This window comes from Hemicordylus capensis, chromosome 8, assembly GCF_027244095.1.
Source record: "Hemicordylus capensis ecotype Gifberg chromosome 8, rHemCap1.1.pri, whole genome shotgun sequence".
In the NCBI taxonomy this organism is placed as follows: domain Eukaryota; kingdom Metazoa; phylum Chordata; class Lepidosauria; order Squamata; family Cordylidae; genus Hemicordylus; species Hemicordylus capensis.
This window is the reverse complement of record NC_069664.1, coordinates 29,326,336-29,341,131: the sequence shown is the minus strand read 5'-3', so window position 1 is coordinate 29,341,131 and position 14,796 is coordinate 29,326,336. Positions and strand designations below refer to the sequence as shown.

At 46.5% G+C, this 14,796-nt stretch overlaps 1 protein-coding gene across 1 annotated transcript; it reads right to left on the bottom strand.

Annotated features, from left to right (window-relative positions):
- Window positions 1-472: 472 nt before the first annotated feature.
- On the bottom strand, window positions 473-10,632 carry POU2AF2 (POU class 2 homeobox associating factor 2). Its single transcript, XM_053269853.1, has 5 exons — window positions 10,621-10,632; window positions 9,415-9,558; window positions 4,002-4,044; window positions 2,090-2,388; window positions 473-879 (listed from the first exon to the last, which is right to left on the bottom strand). Exons 1-5 carry the CDS (start codon window positions 10,630-10,632, stop codon window positions 478-480), a joined length of 900 nt encoding a protein of 299 aa, XP_053125828.1. The 3' UTR covers window positions 473-477.
- Window positions 10,633-14,796: the final 4,164 nt, after the last annotated feature.

The following is a 14,796-nucleotide window of genomic DNA, read 5'->3' as shown; positions in this document are numbered from 1 at the left end:
GTGAACGGCACCTTGCTGACAGCGGAGGGACTGTGGTGTCGAAACACAGGCAGTACGGAAGCACACTGAGTGGACGCGTAGTGACACTGTTGTAGCGCGTCATCTGGAAAGCGCCCGGGAGGGGTCAAGAGCCGAGGCAGCAAACGGAAAGGAACCGAGGCCAGGTCTTCACATCGGAGGTGAGAAGCAAGCTCTGAGGCCGGGGCTTTGTAGCGCCTGGTGGGCACGGATTGGCCCTGGGGGGGTCAGCCGATGGAATCCTCGGGCATGCTGGGACTGCCGCCTAGGGGGCGCCCTCGAAGCACAGAGCCCGGCTTGCCAGGAATGCAGTGGGGTCAGAGCGCGGGTGGCCCAGGATGGCGAGGCGGCCCCATTCGAGACCCCCGCCAGCACCTCCCACTTCCACCTGGAGAGGTTTCGAATGTGCTCGATTAAAAGGTGGCTTTGGTTTGCCGCTGCGTTGCAGGTCTCTTTGGCTTAGTAAGTCCTCCGGCATTCGTACGATCCCCAAAGGGGGCTCCTGTCTTCCTTTGGCCAGAGAGAGTTGCTGTCATGGAGCGGGGCGGTGTCTGCTGACTCCTCCGAAGAGCTGTGTAGCATCTTGGGAGTCAGGTCGTTGGGCACGGTCATAAAGGAAGAGAAGGGGTAGGGGGAGGCAGGGGAGTATCCGGCTGCGTAGTGGGCGTCTTCGAGAGCATGCAGGGAGTAGGACTGGCTTCCCGAGAGGGGCGAACTCCAGCTGGGATTCCTGTACTGGGAGGGCGGCCCTCCCGGCTCGTGAGGAGTGAGGCAGTTAGCCGCAGGAGAGGCTTGCAGAGAGTCGGGACAGGCGTCCGATTGGCTGAGGCTGTCGGGCACAGCTTGTTCCCACGAGTCTCTCTGGGAGGAAGAAAGTGAGCCAGATTTTAACATTCTCACAGGGAGCAGTCTTTTCTCAGGGGTTATTGCTAGGAGAGGCATGAGGCTCTCTGGGCATCCTCTAGATAAACAGCAGGTATGGTGATAGAGCAAGGTCCTGGACTGTACCACTTAGGAGCATGGGAAGCTGCCATCTACGGAGTCAGGTCATGGGTCCATCTAGCTCAGTATTGCCTGCACTGATTGGCAGCAACTCTTCAAAGTTACAGGCCGGAGTCTCTCCCACCCCTACCTGGAGATGCTGCCAGGGATTGAACCTGGGACCTCCTGCATGCAAAGCAGATGCTCTTCCATGGAGCTACGGCCCTTATCAGTCCGTTCTGCAAGTGAGGGGTTCATATGGTTGAACGTCCCCCCATGCCAAAGGAGGTGGGCATTCGATCAGCCTGAAGTGGTATAGTCCAGGAACAGTTAAACCCATTAATCTGCTATTTGTGGGAGTCATGGCTGGGGCAGTTTCCCATTGCGTCAAAAGGGCCACGTGGCTCAAATGTAACTTTAGATGTTCTTTACAAGGACAATCCTAAACACATAAATATAACCAAAGGAACGGAAAAGGTGCAGAAAAGGGCAACCAAAATGAGTGCAGGCTTGCAGTATCTTCTACACAAGGAAAGGCTAAAGAATTTGGGGCTCTTTATTTGAGAAAAATGGGGGAGAAAAATGGAGAGAGGGAGGCATGGCAGAGGTTTAGAAAATTGTGCATGGTGTGAAGAAAACAGCAGAGAGAAGTTATTCTCCTTCTAGTACCCACACTTGGGGTCACCCACTGAGATATTTGTTGCAGATTCAGGACAGGAAACAAACTCCTCCTTCACACAATTTGGGCACAATTAATGTAAGTGCACTAAATTAATGTACGTGCACAAGTTAATTTATGGAATTTTCTGCTCTAAGATTTGGTGATGGCCACAAGTTTAGGTGCCTTTAGAGGAGTAGAGAAATTCATGAAGAGGGAGAGGTGTATCCATGGCTATTTGTCACAAGGGTGATATGGAGCCTCCAGGTTCAGAGGCAGTATATCTGAATACCCGCTGCTAGAGTGGGCCATAGTGGGAGAGGCTGTTGCCTTCATGCCATCCTTGTGGGCTTCCCAGAGGCATCTGTCTGGCTACTATGAGACACTGGATGCTGGCCCAGATGGACCCTTGCAGTCATTTTGCCGTCTTACCGTTAAAAAGTGTGCCGGGTCGCTTGGGAAAGATGGGAGGACTGACGGTAGCGATGAGACACTGAAGAGAGACGAGGCGCCAGAGGTGACGGAGGCAGCAGGGTGTTCGCTGTATTGGTCGATGAGATAGGAGTCCATGAGCGAAGAGTACCCTTGGATCGCAGGGAGTTCATAGGCAAAAGACTTCGCTAGGAGGGAGGAGGGGTAGGCCTCGCTAGAGACCTGCTTATTGCTTTGTAAATCCATGTCTGCCATTAAGGACCGCCGAACGCCATAGTAGCTGGAGACGGCAGGAGAACCTTCAAGCAATGGAGAGAAATCAGTTACCGTCCCCACACCAGAAGGCGCCGAAGAGGGGAGCTGAGGTGGGTATACATTGGGGGCCAGGGGAGGATCAACATACATGCATCCAAAGTAGAGTTGCCATGCCCCGTGAAATTCCGAGTTTCACCCAGATTTTAAGCATCTCACCCCGCTTGCTTAGCCCACCCAGATTCGCCTGGATTTCAGCTTTCATTTAAAAAAAAAAAAAGCTGAGCTCCAGCCCTTGTAGAAGTAGAGTCATGGAGCAAAACGTGCAGTCACTCTTCTGCTCAAAAATTATTTTCAAGCCAATTTACATAATATGCAAATTAGGCACCCAGATTTGGAAAGCCAGAATATGGCAATCCTAATCCAAAGGGGATCAACGTACATGCATCCATTTGGATGCATCTTAAAATGCATCCGAAGAGGTACTGTGCCTTGCAGGTGTGTTTAAAAATACGTTGCTGTGTGCCTTCCAGCTAAAGCACCCTACAGAAGCTAAGGTTGCAATCTTATACACATTGACATGGGTGGAAGCTACACTCAGATGTCTACCTCTGAGTAAACTTACGTAGGATTGCACTGCAAAAGGCCTTAGAAACTGGGATCATTACTGGAAAGCCTGGTCCCCATACTGGGTGCTCTTGGCAGGTTGGTCATCTGAACTCACCAGAGTCCTGTTTGCCCCAAAATCTCTGCCCATTTGGAATCTGCCATTTGAAGCTTGGTGGAGAATGTAAGGCAGGATCCTCGGGAACCCGACTTTGGCGGTTTCTGGGCACCAGACTTCCCAGCGATCATGACAAGTTTTTTTATTTTATTTTATTTTATTTTATTTATTTATTACATTTGTATACCGCCCCAAACTTTAATCTCTTTATGTGTCTTCTGTTTTAAGTTGTGTTTTATAATTGTGATGTAATTAAAAACTGGAATTCTTTTCAATAATTTGTTTTAAGTTTTATGAGATTAAGCCACCTAATGGCGCAGCAGGGAAGCATCCTGCCTAGAGAGTAGGAGGTTGCCAGTTCAAATCCCTGCTGGTATGTTTCCCAGACTATGGGAAACACCTCTATCGGGCAACAGCGCTATTGGAAGGTGCTGAAAGGCATCATCTATCTGTGTAGGAGGAGGCAATGGTAACCCCTCCTGTATTCTACCAAAGAAAACCACACAGCTCTGTGGTTGCCAGGAGTCGACACCAACTTGATGGCACAATTTTTCCTTTCTTTGTTTTCTGAGATTGCTTTTATTGTGTTTTGTGGATTTTACAAATGTTTTTACATTTTTATATTGTTTTAAATTTGTATATGTGTGTATATATAAACAGACACCAATCGCTATATTCAGCCCATGTGGCAGGGAGATCTGGGTTTGAATCCCCAGGAAGAGCATCCTCTTTGCATTCAGAAGATCCCAAGTTCCGTTCCTGGCAGCTTCATAGGTTCCTGTGAGTCAAATAGCTCCCTGGGTCAGCATGGCCTACCTCACAGGGTTGTTGTAAGGAAAGGAAGAACTGGTTGATCTAAGGCTATGCCACCCTGGGCTCTTTGGTGGAAGGGAAGGGAAGGGGAGGAAAGGAATCAAGATACAAAAATATGCATACCTGATAATGGGACAAATGACTGCTGAGTACTGGCGACATTGCCCTGGAGGGGGGAAAGCAGAATGTTGAAAAAGAAATAATATTCCTCTCAAGCTTGTCTGGATTATCTGAATCCCAGGGAAATGCTGGGCTCCAGATTAAAAAGGATATTGATTGGTTGGTTAACTTTTTCTAATTTGACATTCTACCTTTCTACCCGGATGAGCATCCAAAGCAGATCACGTTCTCTTTCTTTCTTTCTTTCTTTCTTTCTTTCTTTCTTTCTTTCTTTCTTTCTTTCTTTCTTTCTTTCTTCCAAAATTGCAATCAAGCCATTCATTTCTCAAGGCAGAAGCCTTGCGGCAAGCAGGTGTGAAGGAAGCCGGGAGCCTCAGAAGACACTGAAGGGCCTTCCTGTGAGCAGTGCCAGGGAGCCAACCCACTTCCAGGGCAGAAAAGGAACCTCAGGACTTCGGGATGACTGAGCTCATGAATGAAAGAAAGGTAGGCTGTTGTGGCTGGGGGTGATGGGAGTTGTAGTTCAACAACAGCTGGAGTGCCAAAATTTACCTACCACTGCTGTATGATATTCCCCTTAGGAGATAGAGCCATAGCTCAGTGTAGTGCATCTGCTTTGCATGCATTAGGTCCCAGGTTCAATCCCTGGCAGCATCTCTAAGTAGGGCTGAGAGAGACTCCTGTCTGAAACCTTGGAGAGCGGCTGCCAGTCAGTGCTGACAATACTGTGCTAAATGAAGCAAGGGTCTGACTCTGCATAAGGAAGCTTACTATGTTCCTATGTATATCTGTTCAGAGATACATTGCATCTCTTCCAGGGATTTTCCTTAGAGAAGGCTGAGAGGATCGCATGCATCTTCTTAGGAGAGGCATCCCTTCCAAATACTTCTTTCATGTGCAGGAGATAATCCCTCTTCTAAGAGGATGCTTCTTACAACACGTGCGAGCATCATCCGAAAACAAAAGAAAACATGCTTTCCCCCAACACAACTATTTTTACTGCTTTGCAAGTTCAACGGATGAGTTAGTTGATTAAAAGTAAAACTAATCAACTGATATTTATTTATTGAACATGTGTTCACCTGTCTGCCCAAACAAGAACAAATGTTCACACACAACCAAGCACGTCAACCTACAGTATTTACCTGAATCCAAGACTAGGTTTTCCCCAAGTGCTTTGATGTTAGAAATCAGCAGATCGTCTTAAATTCAGAATCCTCTTGTATTCAGGTAAATTCAGGTAAGTGCTGGCACGTACTTTGGGATAGGGCTGGGGTTCTCAAACTTGGGTCCCCAGGTGTTGTTAGAGTACATCTCCCATCATCTCCAGCGACCCTGGCCAAGTCTTTGTGGCTGGAGATGAAGAGAGATTTAGTCCAACAACGTCTGTGGACCCAGGTTTGAAAACCTCTGGAACAGGGTGTTGGAGGAAGCACCTATTCCCACCCCACAAGCCAACTGGACCTCTCTCTACACTCAAACCCTCCCTGCCTTATCAAGATCAAAACCACTGCAGCGACTCCTCAATGCTGCCTTTGGTTCTGAACCCAGAGTGGCAGCGTGCAGCTTCCAGTTTGCATACTGCAAACAGGAGGTTCCTGCCATGGCAGGCAACCAAATTTAGAGGTTTAGATTTGAATTAAAATTTGCCAGTGTCAAGACTTCCTTTTGGTGAGTGCACTCGGCTCCCACCTGGACCTGTGCTCGCCCATGAAAATGAGCTCATTAGCTCTCCGCATAGTTACCCAGCACGCTGCAAAAGACAACAAGGAAAGAGCCGCATGGCAGAGGAGTGGAGACAGTCTGTTCCACCAGCCCCCCGCTTGGAGCTGACACTTTTCTGGGGGCTCTGCTGGAACAGATCCACACAACCACTCTGGCAGGCTTCTTTTCAACCCGTTGGGACTTGGGGACTCCACTGCAGCAGGGATGGACTGCTTCACGTGTCAAAGGTCCCAGGCTCAATCTGACGGCATCTCCAGGAGCATTTTCAGCCAGCAGGCTTTACCAGTAGTTTACTGGGAGGCTTTGCTGTGAGTTCGAAGTTGCCCAAAAAACCCGACGCAAAAGGTGGGTTTTTTTAAAACCCCGGATATAAATCAGGCTAATGGGCAATGAAAAACCCAAATTGTGTGTGAAGTGCTCCCTGAGAGCTTGCAGGGACTTTGGGATTAATCTGGCCGATATGTGAACGCATTCCCTCCATTCCGGAGTAGACAATGTTGAGCTAGATAGACCAGTGATCATTTGGTGTGTACCAAGGTCCAGACCACAAGTCCAGCACCCTGTTCCCCATCATGCCTTTGAAAGCTCACAAGCAGGTCATGAGGGATGCTGTCAAAGCATTTAGCAAGCAGGAGTTCTTTCTGCCAAAAGGGCTTGGCTCTGGAAAAGGTCTCATGTGGCTGCCAACAAGCCCTGGTGCCATCCAGAGTCAAGCACCTGCTGAACAGGAGGAAACTCCTCAGGATAACTACTTCCATCTGTGTTTGCATAGCCGTGCCAGGTTTATGAGCCTGGCAGAAATAAATTTAGAGAAAATAAATTCAGAGAAAATACAGCTCAATACTTGTATGATCTCAGATTTGGGGGTCTGAATATCCTTGTAGAGAGAGCCTTAATGGTTGTATGTACATGGGATACAAAGCAATTCATTCAGTCGTAGAAGTGAGTCAGAGAGAGAGAGAGACATACTGCAGGTAGGTAGGTAGGTAGGTAGCTGCTTTTTAATGCCCAATATGTGGCAGTGGGAGAGGTTGCTGATTGGGGTTCATCCCTGGGATGAGAAAGGCACCTGGCTTGTATATGCTCAGGGGTGATAATTATTTCATGCCTCTTAGAGTTGAGGCTTGGCATTAAAAAATGGTTCCAGGCAGCAGCGGCTTGAACTGCTTATGGGAGAGAGAGGTGCAACTGTGACTCCTTTGGTGCCGCCCTCCTGCCCCCAGGCTCATTAGTACGAATCTCTGCTGGTTCCAGGGTGAAACCCTGAATGCCATTTCAGATGTCTTCAAAGGGGGAAGATACTTGGGTGGCTGGTTCTGCTGCAGAGGGAAGGCTAGGTCAAGATTTATGCAAAAGCTGATTCACGGATGTGTTCGTGATTAATTTGCAAAATGACAACAGCAATCCAATCTAACAGCAAGTGTGGCGATCTTTGCTCTCCGTGTTATACATGCCAAGAACTGTTGCTGTGTTATCAACACAAGCAAAACAGTTGTCTGTTTTTTAGAGCTGCTGCCAGTTTCTGGGTTTAAAAATGCCTGGTTTCTGTGCAAAGCCAAAGGCTGCCAAGGACTCAGGAAGGTCAGAGGTCAGAGCCTAAGGGACTAGTCCAGGGGCTCCCAACCGGTTCCCAGATGGTGCTGTTGGACTACAACTCCCATCATCCCCAGCCACAGTGGCCATTGACTGCAGATGATAGGAGTTGTACTCCAACCATGCCTGTGGACCCAAGGTTGGGAGGTCCTGGACTGGAAGAGGAGAAGGAGAAGGAGGAGAAGGAGAAGAAGAAGGAGTCCCTCCACTTCTGCCTAGTTCAAAATATCTGGTTTACCCAACAAAATACTGTGGGCAGAAAAAATACCTGGTGGCTGGCAGCTCTACCGTTCTTTGAAGGAAAGGGAGCTGTGTTTTTGGCACAGACACCCTAACTATCAGTCCATTTCACTGATTGTCAATAGTCACTTGGGGTTGTGCTAAACCAGTGAATTGCCAAATCAGGGGCATAGCTAAACTTGAACAAAGGGAGAGGAGCAAATGGCCTTGGGCTGCTGGCAGAGGGGGAGTCTCTGGCTGGAAGCATCCTTCTTCCTCTTCGAAGAAGAAGAAGAAGGCGGCAGGAAGGAGCGGCCCCTCTTCACATTTTGCCTCAGGGCCCACTCCAACCTTGCCATGGCCCTGAACCAGACACAGAGTTGCTCCAAAGGAACAATCACGTGTGCCCTGAAATGAGAAGGGTGTGTGATGGGGCTGCTACCCCTAAATGACTGCTCCAACTAACCCGGGTGCAAATGAAGCCCTCATCTGCACTCCTGGGAAAGAAAAGATGCTGGCATCATTGCCATGCAAATCAGGCTCACGTGATGGACGCAGGGTCTTTGACAAGTCTGATGGTTTCGCCAGAGACCATCCGCCCACCCACCCGAGCCACTCTGGAAGCACCTGTTGCACAGCGGGAAGGGTTGTTTGACCAAATAAGAGGGCTCAGCTATGCTCCAAAGATCAGTTCTGAGGAAAGGGCGGCTCCTTCCTCACCAGCCGACTGGATTAAGCCTACTCATATCACCTGCTGTTTGCTTTGGGGTTATACTATCTATTTTGTGACAAGTGTGTATATTTCTCTCTCTCTCTCTCTCTCTGTGTATGCATAACACAGTCACAAGCTTAACCAGAGAGCTGTCTGTTCAAACAAGGAAATTTTGTCCCTTACTGTAGCTTTTGGATTGGACTGAACAGGCCTATTGATGTATTGGCCAAGAGACAAAAACTGTGAACCAGGAAGTCTCTGTCAGTTCCTGCCTCTGCCATGAACACCATCAATGTCTTTTTAGACAACAAGACACAATTCTTTCAGATTCAGCCTCCCATTGGCAACGTGAACATGATTACAGTCATTTTGACCCACCTTACAGATTACCGATTTTGCTGCTCAAATGCTGATTGCAAAATTCAGATTTTTATTTTGCAAATTTAACAGGGATGTTTTACCTCTCAGGTTGAAATGTGTGTTTTCAGTTTTATCAGCATCTCTTGACTGAGTTGGCAGGTCTCATATATGGAATTGTATAGGTGGTTGTTAAATACTACCTGCCATTGCATGTTGACTCTCAAATATAGCCAGCTCTTAAATACCATTGCATGTCATCCATCCATTACTATCATGTATGAAACATGATTGTGTGTCAGCTACCAATGCCATCAAATACTACATGCCCTTTTATGTCAGTTATCAAATATCACTGGATATCAAACATTTGAGTGCTCAGAAAATATCTGGAAATCAAAATCTGCAGAGGAGAAAATTGCTTTTGTCTTTATTTTGTTGCTTTGCCAGATGTCAAGCTTGAACCTAAATTAGCATTAACTGTCACCAGCTTGCTTTTGGCCATGGTATTGGAGCCCCATCTGGGATCTGATACAGCATGTGACTAACCTGATGTGCTCCAACTTGAACTCCAGTTTTAAGTTCTTTCAGAGTCAAAGGATAATTTGCTCAGGAAACATTCTTTGCTTTGTTCTAACATTTCTCACTCACCATTTTTCCATCACAGAGTGCAATGCAAGTCGAGGAAGAATCCATGGGGTTCCCAGGTCTCCCATCCAGGCTCTGACCAGACCCAAACCTGTTTAGCTTCCACCAGGCAGCAACATCACCAGACCACACCCTGGACCATATTTTGAAACCCTCACTTACATTAAACCGTGAGCTGCTTGTCTGTCTTGAACGCTTTTCAGCCAGCAGGTCCTTGACTGTGTGCTTCACCCGCACGCCTTGATACACTCGTTTGCCGTAGTCTGCGGGAACTGAACAAAGGGAGGACGTGTGAGCAGCCGCTTCCTACTGAGTCAGACCGTGCAAGCACCCCTGAGTTGTATGCAGTGGCAGGGATGGATCGGGCCTTAATGGTTTCAGCCAGAGGTCCCTAACCTTCTGCCCTGGACATTGCTAGGGTGCAGCTTCCATGATTGCAGTCCAACAATATTTGGGGACCCATTGGGAACTCCTGGTCTAAGCAAGTAGCGGGAACTCTTTTTCTAAGCTAAATGTGTTCCCGTCCCTTCCTTTTAAACTCGGAGATTATGGTCTTTCTTTCTAATTGATCAACTTTATTTCAGTCTTTGACCAGTACAGAAGAAGCATGAAGAAGGCAACACAGTGGCATACCCATACAACAATACAGCAACAGGATAGTTTTATGAATATACGGTGACATCATAAATTATTCCACTAGGTGTTAATCATTAGGTGTTGTCGTATATTCATTGCTTAGTGAATGAAACAAACTTAGCCACATTATAAGTAACATTGGCTTGATGGTCTGACAACAAATGCAACAGCTTCTGAGCTTCCTAAATTTTTAGGTTTTAATTTCTGGTTTATTTTTAGATTGTTAAATTGTTTTTTGTTTTTGTATATGTTTTTAACTTGTTTTATGCTATTGTTAACCACCCAGAGACAAAAGGTTTGGGGCAGTGTACAAATTTGATAAATAAATGAACCAATAAATAAATAAACAACAACAACAAATATTTATATATTGCTTTTCAACAAAGGTTTACATAGAGAAATAATAAATAAATAAGATGGATCCCTGTCCTCAAAGGGCTCGCAATCTAAAATAAATGTAAGACAGACATCACCAGCAACAGTCACTGGAGGCCCTGTGCTGGGGGTGGATAAGGCCAGTTACTCTCCCTCTGCTAAGTAAAGAGAATCACCACGTTGAAAAGGTACCTCTTTGCCCAGTTAGTAGGTAGTAAAGAGAAATGAGATACACACTTAACCTTCTCTACCTGTTTGTCCTTAATCAGGGGTAAAAATTAGTGACTCACATGAGTGCCTATAAAAATTGCAGTATAATAAACGTGCACATGTAGCGTTCAGAATCAGAAACCCTACCATATCTACCATATAAAACTACCCAGGGCAATATGTGGGCCGATGCAAATGCCCTGCAGTACTTAGGGCTTGGCAGTGATCAGCTGGTGGCTTAGTACTAAAGGCAAATCTCTGTATTTTAAGTCGTTTGGGGGCCCTACTGATCTCCTGTTGTCATTCCATATCTAATATTCTTTGCTTTTCGGCCTTTTTTTGCTTGTGCGCAGCCCATAGATTGCAGCGCTTCAGGAGAAAAGCCATAAAGAGCAAGCTTTCCCTCCTAATTGTCTCCTCTGCCCGAGGAGACAATTCCCAGTGAGGAGCGCTTTGAATTGAACTAAATGGGAAGACACTGAAGGTGTGATTGTGAAGAACCCTCAGGAGGACTGGCAGAGTGCTTGACACCCACAGCACATTTGGTCTGTTGGGGGTGGTATGAAACCCTTGTGGTGCCACAGCCGTGGGGGGAATGACACCTTTCCGGCAGGGACGCCTCAAGGGACTCCAGCACCTGAGGCCGCAATGCTGCTTTGCCTCATGCTCCTATAGCCCCCTTTCAAAACTGACCCTTGCAAGCTGTGAACATGGTGTAGGGTTGGGGGAAGAGGGTAGTTTGCAAGCAGGCCCCTCTCTTTCGGTTTCTTGCAAGCTTTGCCAGGCAAGAGAGGCAGGAGCTTGCTAGAGACAGATCACTCCGGAAGAGCTGCTCCAAGGGCGGCAGCAGCAGAAGGCATCTTGCTGAGGCGTCTTGCTGGGCGCCCCCCCCTTGGGTGCCTCCATCCTCTGCCGCCTGGGCCAACAGCCTCACCTTGCCTCATGAAAGGGCCGCCGCACCTTCCGGTTCTTGGTTCTCTCTCTCTCTCAATCCCTCTCTCTTGTTTTATGTGATTGGTAAAGATTACTCAGTCAACTTTCCCAGTGAACCCCTCTGAATAAATAGCAGCACCTAGAATTTATATAATACTTTAGAGGGCCCAGCATTCTTCGCTCACATTATCTTAGCAAGCCTTACAACAACCCTGTGAGGAAGACATGTTGCAGATTAGAGGGAAAGCAGGGAGAAATAACCGCTTGCTGGTGGTTGACTCGTGAGTTTGTAGCAGAGGCAAGTAGTTCACAGATCAATCTCTTAGCTACTACTTGCCTGGTTCACAGACCCATCTCTTAGCTACTGCATGCCACTAGTCCTCAAGGAGACTACGCTTTTTGCTGGTTGCCATTTAGACTGGTGTGACTGCAGTCTTCTGCTTTACTGCTGTCATTTTTATTTCTCTAATTGCATTCACTGTTCTTCAACACTATTTTTATTTTTTTGCTGTTTCTCAGGCACTAGGTGTTTTGGTTTTCAATAGAAAAGTGGTTTACATTTTTGATAAATAAGTAACAGGGATTTTTGGAAGAATACACAGCGAGCGTGGTGGTAAATCTATCAATAAAACATTAGACTTTGCTAAACATCACTCATTTTCCTGCAGATAATTGCCCCCATGATGAGAACAGTATGCCAGCCCACTGTAACAAAGGGTTGTTGTTTTTCCCACCCTCTGAAATGCCGGTGGCTATCGCTCCTGCATCTATTTGGCTATCGCTCCTGCATCTATTTGAGTTGTGCCTTTCACTCTGCCATTTGTTTTGTGATTTGCTTTTAAGTGTGCCCATCCCTGTCTTAGCCAGCCTAGGATAATGAGCCGGCAGGCCTCCCTTTCCATTCTCCCCGCTGGGTCCTGCCCATGGAAAGAACCTGCACCTGCCACAGCCCGTGGAGAAGCTGGGGGGAGCTTTTAGTCAAATGTTACAGGCGGGAATTTGATGTTCGGCTTAATCCTTTCACAAACAAAAAAGATGGGCATTTCCTGAGCACAAACAAACCCCAACACCCTAGAGGGGAACTGTTTGATCTTTTCAGATCCTGATTTACTTTTCCAAATTTAGGCCTTTTTGTGGGTTGGCATCTGAGCTTTTGCTCTGCACAGAGCAATCTGGCCAGGCTGTGTGTGTGTGTGTTGTGTGTGTGTGTGTGTGTGTGTGTGTGTGTGTGTGTTTGCAGGGGGGATTATCTGCAAGCCTTTTTCAGAGGCTAGGTATTGGCAGTGTAGAAAGACTATTATTTTATTTTATTTTATTTTATTTTATTTTATTTTATTTTATATGCCTCAGCTTATATTGTTTCCCTAAAGAAATCCTACTTTTGTTTAGAAAAGCACTGGCAGTTTGGGTACCAGATATCTAGGAAAAGCAACAATATATGTTACAGATATCTGGTGGACTACATCAATTGCAATCCCACGTCCCCTGGCTACAAGCCAAAGGCCATTGTGCCTGGAGTGATGGAAGTTGTAGTCCAACAGCATCTAGGCACCCAAGTTTGAAAGACATGCATGCGTTCCATATGCATGCGTTCCATACATATTAGTATATGAGCCAACTGGAGGGACAAATGCTCATTGTGATTTTTGACAAAGTCTACACACCTAGAGAGAGAAAATAGGTGAGAGCATTGTAATCCATCCAGCTTTCAATGTGTTTTCAAAAGCTTTTATTGTCCTGACCATCAGGCCTCAAGTAGCCCAATCTCCAATGGTATTCTAAAAGCTTTTAAAAATCTTAAAAACACAAAAACTTCTATAAAACGTTTTTCAATGTTGTCAGAGGAATGGAAATGAAAATTTGCAGGAATGTCCTCCAAAGATTGCTCCATGGAGAGAGTACCACAATATATTCATTGTATACCCTAACCTTGACCCTAATCCTAACTCAAAATGTAGGATTAAATCATGCAGCTTGGTTAACAATCTTTAGCCCATATATAATGCATTTTAAGTGCTTAGCGTATTTCACACACAATATTTCAGCAATCCTTATGACAGTCCTGCAAGTAGATCAATATGAGCCACACTCGGCAGATGAAGGGTCGAGGTTAAATTAGGTTAAATGAACAGCTTGTTGAAGGTCATCTGGGCGCTTCCCAGATTAAACCCTACAACAGTGTCACTACATGTCCATTAAGTGTGCTTCCATACTGCCTGTGTTTCGACATCGCAGTCCCTTCGCTGTCAGCAAGGTGCCATTCACATTTCCAATGCCTTCTTTCGGGTTTTATCTTTGTGATTTAGTGCTACAACGTTGTAAAAAATAGAAAGTGGATAGAGAGAAATTTCTCTCTCCCTCTCACATAACACTAGAACCAGGGGTCATTCTATGAAAGTGATTGCCAGGAAATTTAGGACCAACAAATGGAAGTACTTCTTCACACAACACATAATCAACTTGTGGAATTCTCTGCCACAAGATGTGGTGACAGCCAACAACCTGGATGGCTTGAAGAGGGGTTTGGATAACTTCATGGAGGAGAGGTCTATCAACGGCTACTAGTCGGAGGGCCATAGGCCACCTCCAGCCTCAGAGGCACAATGCCTCTCCATACCAGTTGCAGGGGGAGCCACAGCAGGAAAGAGGGAATGCGCATACCTCTTGCCTGTGGGCTCCCCAACGGCATCTGGTGGGCCACTGTGTGAAAAGGATGCTGGACTAGATGGGCCTTGGGCCTGATCCAGCAGGGCTGTTCTTACGTTCTTATGCTCTTAGCTGCATTTTCCCATTGCAGGATGTCTGTGCAAGTTAGGAAAGACTGCTCCCCCTGCTGCAACACCCTTTGCGCAACGCCCTTTATTTATGGTCCAGCCAAAGCAAACCACCACTGAGCAGCATGTAATCTGGAAAGCACCCTAGTGAGTTTGTGTGGCTCAAGTGACAGCCAAACTTGGGACCTCCTAGCTCAATCTCTGAGTCAAAAACCTGGCAATGAAAAGCATAATCTCAGGGAGCTGATTTTCCTGTTTCATGCTTTGCATCTACAGAAGCAGTATATACCACCCTGAAGTTTCATAGCTTTTAAAACTGATCGTTAAGGTTAAAAGTTGCCCCAGAAAATTTGTCACAAGCATGAGTGGCAGCACCTACCAGTTTCCATGATTAACCGCGATGATTTCCCCTTCTGTTTTCCACAGGGTTGTTTCAACGCTGAACCCTCATGAGCTTTCCACCTGCGAATGAAGCCACCTCTTGGTACATCCTGGTCAAGTTCGATTTGAGCCGGACAGAAATAGCCTTTTTTCCACAATTTAGGCAATGCCTCCCAAAAGGCTTACCTGGGATTTGTGTAAATGCAAATCCTTTGGTGTCTGTTTAGATGCAATT

What these genes read in the sequence shown, in the direction of transcription:
- POU2AF2 (XM_053269853.1), bottom strand. An exon ending in CAAGCAGCTCACGGTTTAAT is followed by an intron (nt 4,045 to 9,414) that starts GTAAGTGAGGGT and finishes TCCCCCCTCCAG; the next exon opens with GGCAATGTCGCCAGTACTCA. An exon ending in ACCCGGCACACTTTTTAACG is followed by an intron (nt 880 to 2,089) that starts GTAAGACGGCAA and finishes TCTTCCTCCCAG; the next exon opens with AGAGACTCGTGGGAACAAGC.